Here is a 17,212-nt window from a genome sequence, read left to right on the forward strand (position 1 = left end):
ACTTGCATTACACGGACGGTGCTTACCACAGCTTAGATGGACTGAGCGTGGCCTAACTCTATGATTGACAGGAGCTCTGAAGCGCTCGAGCTGTGATTGGTTACTGATCTCGTGGACGGTCTGACGACCAATCTGACGACCAATCACACAATGACGTAAATGTGAGGAGGAGAAAACAATTTGAAAACTCCTCCTATTGACAGAGTCAAACATCGGGGTAAAAACAGAAGAAAAAAAAGGAGCAGTGTCATTTTTGGCGTCACCCCCTCTGGATTGGGGTCAAGAAGGTCCAATACCGAAAAATGCAATCAAGGGCACATTTTACAACATTTTTCAATGAAACCTTTTATATGCAATCAACATTTGGGGATACATGAAATATATAATGATTTCGCCACCTGGTTCATGCCCCTGGGGGTGGAGATTTGGGGTCATGGGAAGGTTTGGGTGGGGTCAAACGGAATTTTTTTTTTAACTCAAAATTTGATATTGGGTCATTCCTGGTGTAACATTTTGCCATCTTTCAACTTTGCTTTCTATGGGAAGCATTGGGATTTGCAATCTCACACCATCAACTTTGTTCTCGTTTTGCTTTGCTTTTACTTGCTTAGTTTATTCACTTTCAGTAATTAATTGATGCCAATATCAACTTGCACCTCTGATGAAGTATGGGATGAAGGATATTTTCTTGGATAAAGCAAGGATTTATTCGTCAAATACAAAGGTGAAGAAGAGCTCAAAGGAATAGCTCAAAGATTGAAGAATTGATCATTGAGGCCAATCGATAGACGGTGGAGCAGAGAAGCATAGATGGACAAGGGATGCAAACAGGCAAAGAATGGGTAGAATAAAAGGGAGAGACATAGTACAGTTAAGTAGTAGAGGACAGGGGGGATGAGGAGCAAGCAAACGCAGGTGACAGTGAGTAACAATTTAAATGGGTGCAACAGTTGAAGGTGGATAGAGGAGAATGGTTATTGAAAATATCTTGTCGGTCAATAATGGAGACTACGTAAGACAGTGTTGAGTCGTCACTGTCAAATTTCCTTTGCTCTTGTCACCAATCCTCAGACTGGAGAAAACGTGACCAAAGAGATGAAGATGAATCGTAACTATATTTCAGATTGGGAACAAGCTTCTGGTTGTTGGAGAGGGTGGTGAGTGACTGGGCAGGTTTAATGGGCTAAAACAACATAGCTGGCGAAACCAATTGTATATACATGGCCACAAGATAATCAAGCCAATCAGTTGTGGGAGAGAAGCTCTCGCTGCACTTCAGTTTCATGCCAAGAGATTCCAATTACTCTCAGGGATTTTGTTGTCACTCCCTCCAGGGGTGCAAAACGTGATCGGCCAATAGAGGAAAGCAATACTCATTGGCATTGTGGACGAATGTCTTGTACACTATAAATAGTCCTGCAGCGTAGTCTCATATTTCAGATCAATTGTTCAAATTTGCATGAAAGCACCAAAATTGGTACACATATAGAATAATGTATTCCAAACAATTCTAGATATGGAGCCACTCGAGATTGTGCCTTGGCCAGCTTCGGCGACCATTTTCCAAAATGGCCGCCATTCTACTTTAGCGAAATTGGCTATATGATCTTATTTTCTTATTGTATTGGTGGTAGATATAAGGAAAGTGTAAAATTCAGTAAATTGACCATGAAAAGGTGTATTCAAATATTATGAGCCAGTATTTTCAGTAAAAAAGCCATTATTTGATTTGTAAATTGCTGCTCTCCTGAAACTTTTCACTGAAAAGTAAAAGAAAAGTACCCATTATTGCCTGGAGAACAAGAGTCAAATGATATTAATCACATTCAATGGGTTTGGAATCAACAAAAATTGCATTATAGATTACATACTTTAATCTATTTTGAAAAGGGAACTGATAATCGTGATAATGACAAACTCAGAAAATGCAGTCAAATTATTGCACACTTCACTTTGAAGCGGCTACGGTTTACTGTCTACTACCATTCTACCAGGACACATGGTACACGCATACATCAGTCTAGTACAATTTGAGTTTCTGAGCTCAAGTGTACTGGCTCTGGATCAATAAGTCAACACTTTTACAAGCAATGCGACTTTGCATTTGCACATTCAAAGCAAGGCCAATATCTCAGTCTGTGTCTACGGCGTCTGTTCTCTGGCATTCTCCTTCACAAGCACACCGTCCAGTGCATTGCAGATTAACCTTCTTGCATTTGCAGCGGTTTCTACAGCCTTTTTTACAGCCGCACGACACCAGCTCGAAGCGGCTTTTTGAAGCCTCAGGGAGTGTGGTCCAGAGCAGTTCGTAGGACCCATCCTCTGTTTCCCGCTAGCCCCAGCTTGTTGGTGATGGAAGCACGGGTTTAGGGACCAAGACCTGCCCCCAGACATAGCCACCCTGGAAGACTGATCTCTTCACATGCTGTTCCAAAGCATCGTAGGTAGGTGGGATGCGCTGGACGGAGTTCCTCTTGGCGAAGAGTTTCTTTCTGGCCTCGTTGACGTCTGTATATGGACTGGTGCGGTCATAGAGGAGCACCACAAATCTTTCAATGCAGTGCATTGTGTCATCCTGGATGTTGACTGCCGTGGTGGTCAGAGTCACAGGAGAATCTGTTAATTCTGGAAACGAGTTCCATGTGGACCAGGCAGATTTCTTCCCATGCCCCATGAATGCTGATACCTTGTCGCATCCGGTCATGGCATGGAAGACAGGGAGGGCACGTGCCTTCTGTGGACTGAGGGAGGCAGCTATTTCATGGGCAGGGATGTAGCGGTAGTTCTTGCCCATCCCAAAGGCAATCCAGAGTTCATCCACGCATGGTAGTGCCTAGGCTACCATCACCGCCAAGACGACTATGTCAGTATCTACGGTTCGAACTTGAATCCGACGGTGGTCATGTTCTGCAGCATGGGCCACATATAGCCAATATTACCAATTACAACACCACTACCACCACCACAACAAAATACTTCTGAACCTGTCACTGATGCTGTGTGCAAAAATGGATTTTCCCACAAAAATGACCATTTTTCCCCAATACAATGGTTGGAAATATAATAAATCAACACAAATGACATTTGTGTTGTTTTCCTTTGTAAATGCACATCACATGGAGTATTTATCACCTCTGAGAAACCTACAAAGAGAATAACAATGACAGATATCCCATGTTGTTTAAGTAGAATGGCAGCCATTTTGGAAAATGGCCGCCAAAGCTGACCAAGGCAAAATCTTGAGTTGCTCCATATCCAGAATTGTCCAGAATACATTAGTCAACATATGTACCAATTTCGGTGCTTTTATGAAAAGTCGAACAATTGGTTTGCTATGCTGCAGTACTAAAATAAGTGATGGCATCCAAGGAATGCCTTGGTTCTGTAAGGAATTCTCAGGTGATGTTGAGCTTTGAAGACCAGCTTTAGTTGGCCTGTAACATGTCATGGCCAACTGTAAGGTTCGGGAGTTCTAAATACTGTACCTTAACCAGAGGGTTTCTGCAGAAGAGAACTGAATCTTTAGTTGTTCTTCATGTATAAATGTTGTTGCAATGTGCAATAATATCCATTATTTATTATCGTTTTCCAAGTAGTTGATCCAGTAAACGTTTTTTTTTTATGAAAAAAAAAATTTGAACCAACAGTCAAGGAAGTAGCTGTCTTTGGGCTGAGGGACTCTTAAAAATGTGGTCTGGAATCGGTCAGCGAGGATCATACAGAGGCAATTTTGCAAACATCTCTGATTGAACCCAAATATGACAGAGAACATGTGCCACTGCCCAGTCAGACACCAGTCTCCAAGGGAAGAAAGGGCAGAGAAAAAGCCATCCAGTATAAAGCATAGCTTATTTACAAAGATCCTTGAGAAGGAGGATCACTTGAGAAGGATCCTGAGTCCCAGTTGGAGAAAACTTGTCGGACGCCATAATTATCACACGCTCTTGAAATGTCCAAATAAGACTACCCAGAACTCCATCTTTCAGTCCATGGCATCCATCTATTGCTGAGGCAGAGGAGCATTTCAAGGTAGAGTGACCAGGATGGAAGTATGAGAGCAGTGATGCATTGGTCTCCAGTAATTGTAGATTCACTGAACAAACTGATTATGGGAAGGTGACCAATGCTGTCACAAGGTTTATCATACTGAGGATCGGTCTTGGTAACCTCTTAAATTAGAGTGACATCAGCTGTCTTGTTCTTTAAGCATCCAGCTTATAATTGTGACCTTTGTTTAAAAAAAATTTAGATCCTCGTGGAGGATCTCTAAATCTTACTCACGTTGTTGTTCTTCATCTTCTTCTTGTGGACTTTTTTGTTTCACAGCCTACAGTTTTCATCAAAACTTCCTGAAACTTGGCATATATATATATATATATATATATATATATATATATATATATATATATATATATATATATATATATGTATATGTATATGTATATGTATATGTATATGTATATGTATATATATATATATATATATATATATATATATATATATATATATGTATATGTATATATATATATGTATATGTATATATATATATGTATATGTATATATATATATATATGTATATGTATATGTATATGTATATGTATATATATATATATGTATATGTATATATATATATATATATATATATATATATATATATAAAAATACCCTGCGCAGACAGTAACCATCTCCGATTTTGAAAATTCCTCCGAGAAAAAAAAGTTATGACGTCAAAATATCTCCGCTCATTGAAATCGCCGAAAAAATTATCTCCGAAACTCGGCAAGCTTTTTGAATTCTGTTTGTGGGAATCGAACAGGTCATTAGCAGAGATGAATTTCCGCACATAAGAAACATCACTATGACGTCATATCAATTTTTATGACGTCATTCCTATTTTTGACATGTTTTTTGTTTCACAACCCAGAGTTTTTTTTTTTTTTTTTTTTTTTTTTTTTTTTTTTTTTTTTTTTTTTGTATACCTTGGTCGAGGCTCGTATGAGAGCTAACACACAACTCACAGCAAGGAGGCATGAGACAAGAGGGGCGGGAGTGGAAGGGACAAAACATTGGGGAACAGACACAGGTGAACTGTGGAAGGGAGAGGGATGGGGATGGGACGGGGAACATGGCGAGGGGAAGATGGACATTAAAGGGACTTTCAGGAAGGAAAGCAGGAGAATTGAAGGAAGTGGGCTTGGGTGGATTATCGCCGGTAGAAAAGATCGAGGATTTGGATGGGGGAAGATAAGAGGAGGAGGAGAACAGCTGTATTGAAAGCCGGAAGGGAAGAATGGGAAAGAATAGAGTGAGGAAGTTTATTCCAAAGGCGGGAAAAAGAGGAATGAAAGAGTGAAGATGAGCAGTGATTCGTGATTTTGGTAGTTTTACCAGAAGGGGTTGTTGGCGGACCTTGAGCGCCCTGTGGAAATGTGGTTGGGACAAATCGCAGAGAGAGCAGGGGGGCAAGGCTGGAGAGGAGTCGGTAGAAGACAGAAAGACCACCGACCAACCTGCGGTGATTGAGTGAGAGGCCCAAAGACTCAGCTTCATTGCGGGAGATGCCAATGATCTTAAAAGCCCTGGTTTCGACAGCGTGAAGTCGAGAAAGGTGGGAGGCAGGAGCACCAGCCCAGAGGGGAGAGCAGTACTCCATCAGGCTACGGACAAAAGCTTTGTAAGTGGTCAGGAGCTCAAGAGGGCCGAGGAAGGACTTTGCACGACGGAGGATTCCCAGTCGGCGACTGGCTTTTGAGGCAAGGTTGGAAATGTGACTTTCCCAGGAAAGGTCATGGCAGATAGTGAGACCCAGAAGCTTGAAAGAAAAGACTTCTTCCAGAGGATTGTTGAGAAAGTGGATGGGGGGGTTTTGTAAACGGTCCTTTCGAAGAGACATAGTGAGAGTGTGAGATTTGTCTGGATTGAAAGACATGTTCCACGTGTTGGACCAGTTTGTGATTTTATCCAGATCTGCAGTGAGCGAAGAAGCTGCTGCTTGCCGGTCTGAGGGATGACAGATGGTACGGCAGAGGGTTGAGTCATCGGCAAAGAGAAATAGAGGATTTTCCAGATCGGATCTTTTTTGATCGGATCTTCGTGAAACTTGCCATGTATATGCAGAAAGCCCACGCGCAGACAGTAACCATCTCCGATTTTGAAAATTCCTCCGAGAAAAAAAAGTTATGACGTCAAAATATCTCCGCTCATTGAAATCGCCGAAAAAATTATCTCCGAAACTCGGCAAGCTTTTTGAATTCTGTTTGTGGGAATCGAACAGGTCATTAGCAGAGATGAATTTCCGCACATAAGAAACATCACTATGACGTCATATCAATTTTTATGACGTCATTCCTATTTTTGACATGTTTTTTGTTTCACAACCCAGAGTTTTGATCGGATCTTCGTGAAACTTGCCATGTATATGCAGAAAGCCCACGCGCAGGCAGTAACCATCTCCGATTTTGGAAATTCTTCCTAGAAAAAAGTTGACGTCATAATATCGCCGCTAATGGAAATCACCTATACCATTATCTCCGAAACTAGGCAAGCTGTTTGAATTTTGTTTGCGGGAATCAAGCCGGGCATTAGCACAGATAATTTATCGCAAACCTGATACATCACAATGACGTCATATTCGTTTTTATGTCATCATCATTAAGAGGACGAGGATCTTCGCTCATTTGAGCTTGTTTTTTAAAGAACAAAAATACCCCCCAATAGTTTTGCACTTGTGGTGGTGATGCGTGAAATGTCTTTGCAGGAAAGAAAGTCGAAAAGAACTGTATTCCACAAAACCAAAGAAGTACGATGAGTCGGAATTGCCGGTACGTTCATACCCTGCAGTGATGTCTTCCCTTAGTTTTGTCATTTTGTTTTGCATGTCTTCTCACCTTACAGAGATTTATCTTCACTCACCCTTTTGCTTTATTACCGAAACGTTCCATTTACCACTCCCCTTATATATGTGCATGTGCATGTACATGAGCTTAGAGTCGATACTTGTTTAAATTGCATTACCGCATTACCTGTGGTCAAAAAAATGCAAAGTTTTTGCAACTTGCGGTGCAGCTGTGCTGGTTTCCCTGAATGATATGCCTCCTCACTATCCACGGACTGACATGTTCCACTACTTCATTAAAGTGTGTTTGCCAAATCCTTTGTTCCTGCTATTCTAGAATAATAATAAAAACATCGGGGCAATACCCCTGGGCCCTCACCTGGTGATGGCGAGATAAGAGAACCAGGGAACCAGTGGTAGGCGTGGATTTTCCACAAAATATGTAACAGAAAAGAAAGTAAATAGCTATGGATTTTATTTTTTATGCCGTGAACAATCTTTGGTACATCACGGGTGATGAAGGTTTTGGTCAAGTTTCATCGGAATTGTGTGTAGTTTCTGAGAAGAAAGCAAATGCCTCTTTGGGGGGGGGGCAGCAACCCCCCAGAAACTCTCTGTAGACCCCCTCATACCCCGATTTTTGTTTTGGTTATTTATCTATTTATTTCTTTTTTACTTTAAAAAAAAAAAAAATTTTTTCAATGCCGTGAACAAACTTTGGTACATCACAGTTGATGAAGGTTGTGGACAAGTTTCAGCAGAATTGCATGTGTGGTTTCTGAGAAGGAAATTTTGGAGGGCAACCCCCATAAGACCCTCTTCGGGGCCAAATTTTTATTCATTAATTTATTTATTCGGGTACCAAGCCGACAAGGCTGGGTAGCCTATTGTTTTTCTTCTGTTTATTATTGTTTTTCTTCCGCTGGTAATTTGCTGGTTTTTTTCGCTTTAAAATTCATTTTCTCCGCAACTGTAAGTCCGATTGACACAAAATTTTCACTGTAGTATGTATCTTTTTTGATGGCATACTTAATCGATAATTATGACATCATTAGGTCATGTGGTATTGGCGCCATCTTTGAAAAAACTGAAAAACTTTGGACCACTGTATCTGAAACTGCACAATCTTACTATAATTCACCGTCTGTCCGTCTGTCCGTCTGTCTGTTCCCAGGTACTGCAAAAACGGGTAAACTGATCGCAACCATTTTTTGGGTGTGTAATCCTGGGACCCCTTGGAGTAAAATAGGCATAAATATAATAACATGACCCCCTTGATGGCTCCCGTAGGGAGTGGGTGCTTCTCGTGGAAAAAAAATTGAAACTTGGCACATGGCAAGAACTCCTCACGGAGAAGAAGTGTGATTTTTTTTTTCATGACTTTCTTGGTGAAGTGGTATCCCAGTGGAAATTCGGCAGGGAGAAGAGAACACTGCGTCTGAAAAATTTAAAATTTCTTGAGCGTGGTCTACGCAACAAATTACGGTCGAAAAAAATAACTTTTACATCATAGGTCATGTTTTTCATAGGTCATCATAGGTCATCATAGCCATATTGTTTTGAAATTATTATTTTTAAAATCTTCTTCTCAAGAACGACTGGACAGATTGAGATGAAACGTTACACACACATTCCCCATGACATTCTTTTACAAATTTGTGAATTTCTAATTGATAAGTCACATGGTTTGGTGGCCATATTGAATTTACCCAAAAACCTTCAAATATCTTCTCCAGAATGTCTGGACAGATCAAGGGGAAACCTCACACACATATTCTCCATGGGTAGGGGATACTGTAAGCTCACCTTTTATGCATGTTCTGTTTGCGCGTTTTTGAAATAGTGCGGCCGGCGCCTGTCATTTTTCCCACTTTTTAATATACATTCACGAGCGTTTGGAATTACGCGATTCGAGTGTGTGAGTAATGCTGCGATTTAATTTTCGCACTGAACAGCATGAAAACGTGTTCGGCATAACAGCTGATGTCGGCTAGATAGATTGCCTCCCTCACCCTCGTTTTCCCACCTTCCCCTCCCTCAGTTTCCGGAAGGCGGAAACCCTCCCTCTTAACTTCGTGCATTTGGTGAAGTGTTTTCTATTTTGCGTGTGAATTGTGCCGCTGTAATAAGTGTAGCCTTTGCAATCATGACTAGAAAGCATCCGTGGTGTCGCGAGGTTGGTAGTGCAAGCAAAAGACACAGGAAGGCCATCAATATTGAACTAAAAATGGATGTTTTAGGACGGTATGAAAGAGGGGATTGTACAGCTGATATGAGGCGTACGCTAGGTCCTCGTTCGTCCACGTTACGAACAATAAGAAATAGTGCCGAAAAGATAAAAGAAAGTGCTCGATGTGAACCCTCAGCGAGTGTGATCAAGACATCGTATGCTAGAAGTTCTATTGATGGAAAAAATTGAATGCATGCTCAGCACATGGAGTGAACACCAAAACCAGGAGAACGTGCCTGTCAGCATGCTTGCAATACAAGCAAAGGTCAGAAACATTTATAAAGACTTAATATTAAGTGATGAAGGTGAAGTGAAGCCATTTAACCTTACTTCTGGGTGGTTTTCGAACCTCTGGAAGCGTTACAATTATCACAACATCAAAATGACCGGAGAGGCTGCTGCTGCCGACGTCGATGCCGCCGAGACGTTTCCCACGTTTATTGAGGCCATTATCGAAGAAGGTGGATATTTTCCAAAACAAATTTTCAACATTGATGAGACTGCTCGTTTTTGGAAAAGGATGCCATGAAGGACATATATTTCTCGTGATAAGAGCACACCTGGGTTTAAAACGGTGAAAGATCACTTCATGCTGCTTTTGGGAGGCAACGCTGAAAGTGATTGTAAATTGAAACCGTTAATGGTTTACCATTCAGAGAATCCCAGGGCTCTGAATGGATATGTCAATAAATGTTGTTCTGTCTATTGGTATTCAAATGCTAAGGACTGGATAACAGGCAAAATATTTTGTGAATATTTTAGCTCCCAGCTTGCTACCGAGTTGAAGGAATATTGTGAGAAGGAGAATTTGAGTTTTAAAATTCTCATCCTCCTCGATGATGCCCCCAGCTCATTCAACATCCATCCAGGACCTTAACGAAAACATTAAGGTTGTGTTTCTTCCACCCAACATGACATCTCTAATTTCACCCATGGACCAGGGAGTGATTGCTATATTCAAGGCGTATCACCAAGGCTGTTAGCTTGGCATATCTCCGAATAACATTTGCAAACCTGGTGAAATCGACTAATAATCAGATGACTGCAAAGGAATTCTGGAAGGCCTTTACAATGAGGGGTGCTCCATGTAATGTTGAGTCTTGGAAGGAAGTCACTCGTTCCTGCATGAATGGAGTTTGGGGGAAACTTTGCCCTCAATTTGTTCATGGCTTCAAGGTTTTCAGCGTGAATAATTATCTGTTGAAAACACGACGTAACATCGTCGAAATGGCCAAGACTGTCGACTGATGAGGTCGAGGAGGGTTATGTAGAGGAGTTGCTGGACTTGTACCGGGTGGAGCTTTCAAATGAGGACCCTATAATGCTGGAGAAGGAACGCCAGGTGGAGGAGTCGGAGGCAGAAAGTGAAGAGTTTGCACCATTGTGTACTCTCACAAGTCTGAGGATGGTGGAGGCTTTCCGCCTCATTGATATGGGTCTCGCCATCTTCGATGAAGATGACCCCAACACAGAACACAGCTCAATAGTGGCCCGAAATGTCCAAGTAGACCTCAGCTGCTCTAAGTTAATTCAAAAAGAAAAGCAGATGAAGGCAGCTCAGACGACTTTGTTTTCCTTTTTTAAAAAAAATGAAGGGAAAGAACATCCAAAAGACAATGCCAGTGAGCCCTCAACATCTTGTGGTCAAAAAGCGAAACCACATCTCATATCCTCTCTAATTCAACATCAACACCAACATCTTCACCACCATCTTCACTAAGGTCATCTGACACAGATGATCCCCCTCCTCTATAACTTTTCCACCTCCTTCCCCTCAACACTACCAGAAACAATAAGACATCATCAGCAGCAGGTAACGTAGTGTTAACATCCCCTTTCTTTGACTTTTCTATTTTTAGTTGAGAATTTATTGAATGCAACAGTACGTGGTAGTGTTTTCACAATATTTCATAGTTTATATCTTAAACATTACAAGTGAAATCAAATAAACCATTGTCATCGCAAAAATAGGACAATAAAAATGAGGATTGATGCAGCACTCCCCTGAACCTCCACCTCTTGCATTATTTCTTATGGGGAAATTAGTTTTAATTTCTGTTTTTCATTTACATGACTATCTTCAAGAACGCAACTATGGCGTAAATCAAGAGGTCCATGTATAAGTTTGTTGATGAATAATTGGTAGGTCACATGGTTTGGCAGCGAAATTGGATTGACGAAAAATATTAAATAATATTTTCTCTGGAACCACTTGTTCTATTGAAGCAAAACGTTGCAACTATCATCTACCAACATGGCTACATATATGAATAAAATTATGACATCACAAATCACATGGTTTGGCAGCCATCTTGGATATAAAAACGCACCTTATCCAATTAACATGTAACTTCGCAAGCGTGATCCCCTACCCCATTAGAGGCAGAATGTAAAGTTATGATGTCATTGGTCATGTGGGATTGAAAATTTGAAAAATTAAAAAAATCCTCTTCTACGAAATGGCTGAACATGTTGAGGAGAAACTTTACACACATATTCCCCCAGACATGCTTGAACAACTTTGAAGATTTTAGGGTAAATTCAATATGGCCACCAAACCATGTGACCTATAAATTAGAAATTAACAAGCGTCTTCTCTAGAATGGCTGGACAGATCGAGGGGAAACTTCACAGACATATTCTCCAATGCAAGGGGATATAAGTTTGTTTATGAATAATTGCACGGCCAAATGGTTTGGCAGCCATATTGGATTTAAGAAAATATTAAATGTTTTCTCTGGAACCACTTATTCTATCGAAGTGAAACTTTGCAACTATCATCTACCAACATGGCTGCATATATGGTAAAAAATTATGACACAGGTCGCATGGTTTGGTGGCCATCTTGGAAAGAAATATGCACCTTGTCCGATTAACGCGAAACTTCACAAGTGTGATCCCCTTCCCCATTTGAGGCGGAATGGACTCGACCTGTCAAAAGTTTTTGGAACACCCCCATTTTTCCAGTTTTTACTGAAATTTAAGCCGTTTAATGTTTCAATGTACTCTGAAATTAAAGCATAGAACAAATAAACAATTGCAGATAAAAAGAGAAATCATGGAATCGTTTTGTTGAACAAAATTTAATCTAAATTTTTGACTCATCAAAGTAGCCACCTTTTGCAGATATAACAGCCGAACATACTTGTGGCATTCTTTGTACAATAAAAATCAATTATTGTTCGGAAAGTTCTTCCCATCACTGTTGCAGAAGTTCCCACAAATGTGTTGCACTTGTAGGTGGCTTTGCTTTCACCCTTCTGTCCAGTTCATCCCAAACCAGCTCAATGGGGTTTAAGTCTGGAAACTATGCTGGCCATTCCATGATTTGAAGCCTACAGTCTTGTTCTTTTCTTCTCAGGTAGTTCTGACATAGCCTGGAGGTATGTTTTGGGTCGTTATCTTGCTGTGGGATGAACCCCTGGTGAACTAGGCATAGACCAGAGGGTATTGCATGGCGCTGTAAAATGCTGTGGTAGCCCTTTTGGTTCAGGGTGCCAATCACTCTGTGCAAGTCGCCGACTCTGGATGCAGCAAAAGAGCCCCAGGTCATCACGCTTCCTCCTCCATGTTTGACAGTTGGTGTCACACACTGAAGAACCATCCTTTCGCCTACTCGCCCGCGTACAGAAACCCTGCGTGATGAGCCAAAGATTTCAAATTTTGATTCATCAGTCCATAAGACCTTCCAGTTTTCAGTTGTCCACTGGCGGTGCTTCCTGGACAAGGCAAGCCTCTTTTTCTTATTTTTCCATCTTAGCAATGGCTTGCTTCCTTCCACTCGACCTGTCAAACCTGCATCTTGAAGTCTTCTCTTTACAGTTGAAACTGAGACTTCCTTTCTTCGACCAGTGGTAAGCTGTGCTTGAAGCTGCTACCCTGTGAGCCGCCTATCGCACAAGTTGTTGACTCTCAGAAACTTGTCTTCTGATTGTGTTGTGGATTTGGGTCTGCCAGACCTCAACCTGTCAGTTTCCTCCAGTTTCCAAGTGCCTTTTGATGGTGTAGGAAACTGGACTCACTGACACCTTGGCTTCCTTGCAATTTCTCTAAAGGAAAGACCTACACTTTTAAAGGTTATAATGGTCTGTCTGTCTTTCTTTATTATTTGTCTTTTTCTTGCCATTATGATAGCAATATACTACTTCCTGCAGTGCAATATTGTCCAAATAATGCTTCAGAGTGTAGCAACACAGTCTGTTCCAACACTGCTTTATATGGACAGAGGGTTTGTAACGAATCAACAAAAGTTGGGACACCTGTAGGAATTGTTTGCATCAATTTTCAAGGCTTAATTTACTTCCATTGCTACAGAACAGCTGCAGTTACTAACCCATCACTTGTTCCCTGAAAAGGGACTTTTTTTTAACAACTCTGAAATTTACATTATTTTTCAGTTTTTGGTAACCGAAACTTTTTTTTTTCTTCACCTCTGGCAGTTTACCGCTTAGCTTTGTACCATTTCAGGTTATTCACTGGACTTAACTGCTTAAATTTCAGTAAAAACTGAAAAACGGGGGTGTTCTCAAACTTTTGACCAGTAGTGTTTGGCAAGGACGAAGTGATTCGATTATGGTGAAGATCTGAATCCGGATCTGGAGACGATAATTTTATTTTTTTTCCAATGTGATTCTTCACCATTGAGAGTTATGGCCAAAAACTATATCGTACTGTATTGAATGATATTTCAAAAATGTGTTGGGGTCCCATATGTTCTCAGGGATCAGGCATTACGTGGCAAAGGTAAGAGCTCTTCTGAGTGCCCTTCTCCTTTTTAAACTGCAAGCACACAATTTAGTGGATTTGGGCGGCGGGAGGTGGGTTGTCATTTTTATTTGAAAAGCACAAGCTGGTTCAAGTCGAGTTGTGAACATGTCATTCAATTTCCACATCTATTCATCAGCATCACAAGCATCACACGTCATCCTTGAGCAGCCATGGGAATCGAACCAGTATCTGTGAGGTTAATGTATCCAGACTTTACCCACCCCATCACAAATCTGCTCAATTCCACCTTGGATACGTGTGAAATTGGCTGAAATGGAGTTCTTCGCAAGCTAGGCCATCCCCAGAGATGAATGAGAATGAGTGTTAAAATGAATCTGCGTTGGCAGCTCGGCACTTCAAGATCTGTCAGCTGTGTCCTTGACTTTTTCTTTTAATTTTTTATCATTCATTCTTATTAATGTTGTTTTGTTTATTGCTTGTGAATTTTGTTCATTTGAGCGCTGTATATATATATATATATATATATATATATATATATATATATATATATATATATATATATATATATATATATATATATATACATATATATATATATATATATATATATATATATATATATATATATATATATATATATATATATATATATATATATATATACATATATATATATATATATATATATATATTCTTTTTTTAACCTTTGCTACCAAAGGTGGAAGGAGGTTGTTTTCTCATCTGTCTCTGTCTGTCTGTCTGTCTGTTTGTGTGCAGGATATCTCAAAAAGTTGACTGATTCGGACAAAATTTGGTGGACACGGGTGTGTGACGAGGACAAATTCATTATATTTTGGTGAAGATCCGGATTCTAGAATTTTAAAGCGATTCTTCACCATTGAGAGATAGAGCTAAAAACTATATATAGCAAGGTATCTCAAAAGGTTGTGGATGGATTCGAATGAAACTTGGTGAACACATTGTATGTGACAAGGACAAATTTATTAAATTGTATTGAGAATCCGGATCCAGATCCGATAAGTTTTTTTCAGTGATTCTTCAGTAATGAGAGATGGGGCTAAACCGCTATTTAGCATGATATCTCAAAAAGTTGTGTACGGATTTGGATGAAATTTTGTGGAGCGTTTAGGTGTGTGACGAGGGCAAATTTATCACATTTTGGTGAAGGTCCAAGTCCAGATCCAAATGCGAGAAATTTTTTTAATTTTAAAGTTATTCCTCCCATTTCGAGATGAGGCCAAATATCGCAAAACTTTCTTGGGCCTGATATGTTATCATAAATCAGGTTTTGCGTGGTGGAGGTATGCACTCGACAGAGCGTCCTTCTTGTTCATTCTGTTTTTTATGGTAAAATGTTTTTCTTGTGCACAACCTTTATTATTTGCCTCCCCAGCCAAAGTTTGGAGGAATTATGTTTCAGGGTTGTTGGCATGTTCATTGGTTCATTATAATCGCTAACTTGTGAACTACTGAAGGGATTTCAACAAAACTTGGCACAAGTATGGTCTGTAATACACATGAACTGATTAATTTTGGGCTGAAAAGGTCAAAGATCTCGTATCCTCTGATTGAAAATCTTTGTTACCGCAATAACTTCAGAACCACTCATGGGGTTTCAACCAATCTTGGCAGAAGTAGGACTGTAATAGAAAGATGAACTGGTTAAATTTCATTTCAACAGGTCATAGGTCATGTGTCCTTTGAAAATGACTTTGTGGACTATAACTCGAGGTGGAAGCGTCTGATACCTCTCTTCTAATATATTTTCTCTCTCTCGCATTCTCTCTTGTGACCTTTAATTTTTAATGTGGCCTTTAATTGAGATCAAATGTAATTGTGGATTGACATCTCATGCCAGTGGAAGTATGTCATCAAAGCATTCATGTCCAATTTTATTTTCCACTTTGAGGAGAGATTTTGGAGCAGTTGAGCAGCTTCTTGTTAGACCCATTGTCTCTGTCTGAAAAATGTTTTTATTTGCATTGGCCTGTTATAATTAATTGGATGTATTTTATAACTAATTTATTTCTGGGACAGGAATGTTCGTCATGGCAGAAGCTGTTATTTCATGCCTGCCAAAACTCCAAGAATAAGCAACTTTTATTTGGGGGGGATGGGGAGCTAATGGAACTTTTGTTTCCAACAGCATGCAAACTTTAGACCTCTCAGTGCTCAACCTTTGATTGTTACCAGTGCTGGTAATTTAAATTGGATGCTGTTTTGTCATTGGTGTTGAAATGAAGTCTTCTTTGAATGAGGATTTGCCTTGTGTATCCTGCTAGTTTTTGCAGTTGTGGAGGTTTGCATCAGATGTAATGCATTTTTTTTCACCTTTAGCCGTCAGGATGAAATGTATTTTTACCCTCACCGAAGGATTCAGAGAGGGTATTGCATTTGGGTCTGTCTGTTTGTTACTTACAAAATCTAAATATTTCGTAAGTATATTGATGACTTCCGTCATCTGTTTGTGTGTTTGTGTGTGTGTGTGTGTTTGTTTGTGTGTGTGTTTGTTTGTAGGCACGATAACTTGAGAACGGAAGAAGCTACCAATGTCAAATTAGACCACGTGATTCAGGAGGGCGATGGCTAGCGCTGATTAGATTTTGGTCAAAATCGGTCAAAGGTCAAGGTCACAGTGAGGTCAAACATCCAAAAAAAAGTTATAACTCGAGAACGGAAGAAGCTACCAATGTCAAATTACACCACGTGATTCAGGAGGGTGATGGCTAGCGCTGGTTCGATTTTGGTCAAAATCGGTCAAAGGTCAAGGTCACAGTGAGGTCAAACATTCGATTTTTGATGGTTTGGTACAGAATCATCGTAGAAACTTCTGGTTTGCGTCGCTACCTTCTCTAGAGACAGCTTTTATGAGACAAGGTCAGAGGTCAAGCTGACGATTTCGTAAGTACCAGTCTATGACTGCTTGTTGGTTTGTCTGTCTGTCTGTCTTTCTGTCTCTGTCCGCACATAACTTTCGTGTTTTTCTCTGCAACCGCTTGTCGGATTGAGAAGAAATTTTCACCATGGGTGCAACTACTCATGTAGAATGCTTTAATGATAACTATAACGTTATTGGTCACGGTATGTGGTAGCCATATTGGAAAAATGGAAAAATTTGGACCTCTGTATCTTTGAAACCGCACCAAGGAAAAAATTGAAACTTTGCACATACCAAGTACTCCTCATGGGGAATGAGGGTGATTTTTTTTTTTTTTTTTTTTTTTTTTACTGACATCGGTTCCCTCATTATGGCGTCATAGTTGCATCTGTAGAACGTCGCATCTGATCTCAGTATGAAAATTTTTGAGGGTCATCTCGGGATTAAATGGTCCACAGAAAAAAAAACTGGCCATGCCAGTTGGATCCATGGATCCAGACCAAACTGGCCATGTGGCATC

At 40.2% G+C, this 17,212-nt stretch overlaps 1 protein-coding gene across 4 annotated transcripts in view; it reads left to right on the forward strand.

Annotated features, from left to right (window-relative positions):
• LOC147029797 (eukaryotic translation initiation factor 4B-like) overlaps nucleotides 1-17,212 on the forward strand; it is a 186,396-nt gene that overhangs the window by 155,224 nt on the left and 13,960 nt on the right. For 2 of the 4 annotated variants that reach the window (XM_085873131.1, XM_085873130.1), the window contains exon 15: nucleotides 6,758-6,821. The exons of the other annotated variants lie outside the window; for them this stretch is intronic. In XM_085873131.1, the coding sequence (XP_085729257.1) occupies nucleotides 6,758-6,821 (64 nt within the window). The remainder of the gene's footprint in view (nucleotides 1-6,757; nucleotides 6,822-17,212) is intronic. 4 annotated transcript variants of the gene reach the window in all.

This window comes from Eptatretus burgeri, chromosome 3 (genome assembly GCF_056783735.1).
Source record: "Eptatretus burgeri isolate ZD-2024b chromosome 3, Ebu_testis_v1, whole genome shotgun sequence".
Lineage (NCBI taxonomy): Eukaryota > Metazoa > Chordata > Myxini > Myxiniformes > Myxinidae > Eptatretus > Eptatretus burgeri.